The 5042-nt window shown below is 42.5% G+C and overlaps 1 gene segment (V, D, J or C); it reads left to right on the top strand.

Annotated features, from left to right (window-relative positions):
- The first annotated feature begins 2280 nt into the window (after nucleotides 1-2280).
- LOC120990453 lies at nucleotides 2281-2811 on the top strand. The segment is given in 2 exon segments: nucleotides 2281-2372; nucleotides 2504-2811. Coding segments are annotated over 2 exon segments (357 nt in total).
- The last annotated feature ends 2231 nt before the right edge of the window (nucleotides 2812-5042 follow it).

Here is a 5042-nt window from a genome sequence, read left to right as displayed (position 1 = left end):
ACTTGCTCAACTTGGTTTGCAGTTTGCTCTATACAATTGCTTATGATCTGGTATGAGCAGTTCGCAGTTTGTATGCAATTTGGAATTTGTATGGAATTTGGTGGAACTGTAAGTAAACACATAACTGGCTCAGTATACAGTTCTAATCACTACATTAACAATAGGAACATTAAATAACTGTTATAAATACCTATGTTGGCCTCTTGCTTCCATAAAACACAACTCTTAGTGGAGTGAATGCCTGTTCAGCTCCTCTGCTCTGGTGTAATAATTCTAGCAGCTCCTGCTAGGGAATTTCCCACACAAACTCAGTGTAAGATTGGCTAAGACTCCTGCTCAGTGTGAGGCTGGCTGTGATTGGTCTTACCTTCTGCTCAGTAACAACAGTTTAACTCTATGCTTTCTGTTGTTTCTGCTGTGTCATTGAGCTTTCCTTACATTCATTTTACTAAATCTTAAAGGCATATTATCTTTTCTGCTTCTGTAAACACAATATATAACTGTTATATGACATCCAAAACATGAAGTCACAGTAAATAACTCTGCTTTTGTTATTAACATATAAACATAGGAACTATATTAAGGTTATTGGCAGGTCTAGCTGTGTACACATATAAGCTATATTAGCAACCTAGGACAGGTCTTAGCTGGCCATCTACACTCCCACCAAAATTACCTATAATTCTATGTTTTTTGTGGTAGGACTTAAACATGAATTTGAGGAATTTTCCATCAGGTTCTTAATTTCCAAGTGTCTTTTATCACTCTCCAGTAGAAAAACGAATTTCTGTATAGGACGTTCCAACTTGAGTGGAGTAGTGAGACATTGTCCTTTTTTGTCAAGTTTTGAGTCTCCTATTTGTAACAATACTCTTCTTACTAGTCTGTCTTCATCCTTTTGAACTTCTAGAACTTTGGCCAATTTCCATTGACTTCTAGGTAAATCTTCTTCTTTTACTAACACTATGTCACCAACTTGGACATTTCTTCTGGGTGTTTGCCATTTACTTCTTAGCATAAGATTGGCTAAGAACTCTTTTCTCCATCTATTCCAAAACTGTTCTGATGTCATCACCACCTCACAGGATCTAAGGATGGTGATTGGTGGTGTATTATCACACCACCGATCACCATCCTATTCCGGGTTATCGGGTCACCAGAGACCCGAATAACCCGGAAACGCAGCAAACCGCAGGTCTGAATTGACCTGCGGTTTGCTGCGATCGTCGATGCGGGGGGGGTCACAGGACCCCCCTAGGCATTGTGCCAGAGTGCCTGCCGAATGATTTCGGCAGGCACTCTGTTCCGATCACCGCCCGCCGCGCGGCAGTGATCGGAACTACACAGGACATACAGGTACGCCCTGTGTCCTTAAGTACCGGGAAATCAGGGTGTACCTGTATGCCCTGTGTCCTTAAGGGGTTAAGTACACCACTGATTAAAAGTGACTATTTTGTATAAAATTAGCTTCATAGACATATGACAAATTACACAGAAATCCTTTCACCCCCACAACCGTAATAACCTGAATGATATAAAAAATATAAGAAAAATAATAATGACTGAATAGCTTTTTATTGTATCCACCTCTGATAAAATGATGTATATGTTCCCCAAATGGTGCCTAAAACTACAATTCCTCCTCCATTAACAAGACCTCGGACATAAATGACAAAAAGAAAACTATTTATTACAGCTAAAATGTGAATAATATTAATGTGTCATTCAAGGGGTTGTCCAGTCCTTGTATATTTATATTAATGGCCTATCCTCATTCACTTCAGCGGGAGCAGCGCTGTAGTCACCTCCTCCACTACACAATGGACGGAGTTGTGTAGTTCAGGAGCCGATTTCTGGAGCCAGACCTTCTCCTGAACAGCTGATCGGAGGGGTGCGGGGTGTCAGATCCTGGCCAATCTGATATTGAAAACCGATCCTGAGGATAGACCATGAATATACAAGAACTGGTTAATCCCTTTAACATACATGGGTTAATAGAGGATATTGCTATTTATCATATGTGATGGAGATCTATATTCTTCATATCCACTTATGTTCCTTCTAGTATCTAACTGGTCACTGCCTCTATGTAAGGTCTTCATTCTCAGCTCTCAGATGTTTCCTTCTAAACCCTTCTCATTTCTCCATTATATATCTCATGTCACACATGGTAAGCACAGAATTTACATGTCCCCAGTATTTCCCTCCACGGTCTCTGGGGTCTCCTGTCACCTCCCCTGTCTCTCTCTCTATATATATATATATTTCATTCTACACATTGTCTCATCTTATACTTTGTATCTGACACTCCAGAAACATCAAGATGGTTTCTGGCAGTTATCTCCTGGCCGTCATCTTCATTTCTATTCAGGGTGAGAGATTCAGATCCTTCCATGATTGTGTGTAGAGAAATCTATCCAGTGGGATCCATCATCAGATCAGGATTTCTAGGAATAGATCCAGACATTTATCACTAATCATTCTGTCTCTTCTTTGTCCTCAGGATCCTGTGGAGAGATTGTACTGACCCAGACTCCAGATTATACCTCTGTGTCCCCAGGAGACACAGTCACCATGTCATGTAAAGCCAGTTCTGGTATAAGCAACAACTTACACTGGTACCAACAGAAACCAGGAGAACGGCCAAATCTTCTTATATACGCTGCAAGCAACCGACATACAGGAGTCCCAGACCGGTTCTCTGGATCTGGATCTGGAACAGACTTCACTCTGACAATCAAAGGAGTGACAGAAAATGATGCAGGACATTATTACTGTCAGCAGGGTTATAGCTATCCTCTCACACAGTGATACAGAGCCGTACAAAAACCTCCTTCCTCTCCGTCCCCATGACATTTCTATGTTAGAATTACACAGAGAAGAGTAACAGAGCGATCAGTGGTTATTACTGTGAAGATCCTATTCCTATGTGAATATGTTCTGTAATCTGCTCTTATGTGTCTATTATAGAAAAGTCTACAGGAAGCAGAAGCAATAACCGTGTGATGCCAGATGTGCTTTACTATGAGAAAACCTTGTATGACTCCTCTTGACACATGATATGGTGACAGACAATCCCGGCATCTGCTGCCCCTCCATACTGTGTGCTATACTGATCCATACAAGCAGGGCTGGATTAACCATGGTGCACGTGGAGCAACTACTTCTGACTCTGCAGAGCACCATTACTAGGTGGCCCCAGGTGAATTCACCTGGTTTGTGGAGCCCTTGCACTCAATTGTGTCTGTGTCTACTGGATGCAGATACAATTGAGCCTCCAGCAGTACCGGCAGAAAAAGGGAACCATTGGTTCTCTGACTCTCCATTCCAGACACTTCTTTGTGACGTAGGCGGCACAATTACATTACGCTCCACCAGAGCAGACCCGCCAGAAGATCACTGCATTATCATCAATGGTACAGCGCTGGGACAGGAGAAGAGAGACAGTCCTCCCCTTTTCTATTTATCTTCCTGAAAACTGACCCCTGACCCTAATACTGGCCCCTAACACTGACCCCTGACCCCTAATAGTGGCCCCTAACACTGACTCCATAACTTAACCTCAATACTGACCCTAATACTGTACTAATCCTAATACTGGCCCCTAACTGTAATACTGGCTCTTAACTCTCATACTGGCCCCTAACCCTAATATTGGCCCCTTATACTGCCCCTATCTAGAGTTGAGCGAACACCTGGATGTTCGGGTTCGAGAAGTTCGGCCGAACTTCCCGGAAATGTTCGGGTTCGGGATCCGAACTCAACCCGAACTTCGCCCCGAACCCGAACCCGAACCCCATTGAAGTCAATGGGGACCCGAACTTTTTGGCACTAAAAAGGCTGTAAAATAGCCCAGGAAAGGGCTAGAGGGCTGCAAAAGGCAGCAAAATGTAGGTAAATCCCCTGCAAACAAATGTGGATAGGGAAATGAATTAAAATAAAAAATAAAAAAATTAAAATTAACTAATATCAATTGGAGAGAGGTCTCATGGCAGAGAATCAGGCTTCATGTCATAGCAGAGAATTGCATGATTTTCCTATTTTATGACGTAAAGTCATGATTTTATTAAAGACACGGAGGCGAGTATTGCACAATCCTTCTTTACTGAAATTCCACAGCAGCAAAGAATTAACATAAAAAATCAAGGGCCAACCCCCAAATAACCCCTCCCATAACCAGTCCATAAATAGGTCCTCTCTTGTCATCTCTTCCTCTTTCTTTGATGTGACTAGCCGATCCATACTTGAAAACTGAACCGAAAATTCTTCCAACCGAACTCCAACCGGACCCATGGAACTAGAACCTGAACACCAGAACTCAACCGGAACAGCGGTCAACAGGAACTAAGAGTTTCTTGGAACCATCACAGGGTGAATGTCAGAAATCAACCTACGGAGACAAACAGAATAGAACGAGGTAATACCTAGAATCTGAAATCCTATCCAATCATGTGGAGATAAAACATCAAATATAAAATATAATAAATATAATACAGTCATCTGAACAGCAGAAACATAAAAAAAGGGAGGGAAGAAGCAGGGTGGGCAATACTCGCCTCCGTGTCTTTAATAAAATCATGACTTTACGTCATAAAATAGGAAAATCATGCAATTTTATAACAAGACACGGAGGCTCGTATTGCAAGTTTAAAGCGACGACATTATAGTAGAAAAGGCATGAGGAGGTGGCCTGAAGTAAAACTCCCTAAACGTCGAAGCCCTAGACCAATCCGCTAATCGTAGGACATCCTCTAAACGGGCTCCTGCAAATGTCATGGAGGTAGCAGAGGCTCCTCTAATCGAATGAGCCGTGAATATAGACGTATCGACCCCGGCCTGAGATAAAATCCACTTAACCCAACGGGATAGGGTGATACTAGTGACCGGAAGAAAAGGTCTGCGGAAGGAAATGAATAGTTGCGGAGAAGCAGGATCACGCAAGGAAGACGTGCGGCCTAAATACTCCTTCAAACATGGCACCGGGCAAAGAGAAACGTTATCCGGAAAGGCCGGGTAGGATACCGACCGAATATTAGTTTTGG

This window comes from Bufo bufo, chromosome 2 (genome assembly GCF_905171765.1).
Source record: "Bufo bufo chromosome 2, aBufBuf1.1, whole genome shotgun sequence".
Lineage (NCBI taxonomy): Eukaryota > Metazoa > Chordata > Amphibia > Anura > Bufonidae > Bufo > Bufo bufo.
Note: the sequence above shows the minus strand (reverse complement) of the source record. Positions and strands in the feature narration are given on the sequence as shown.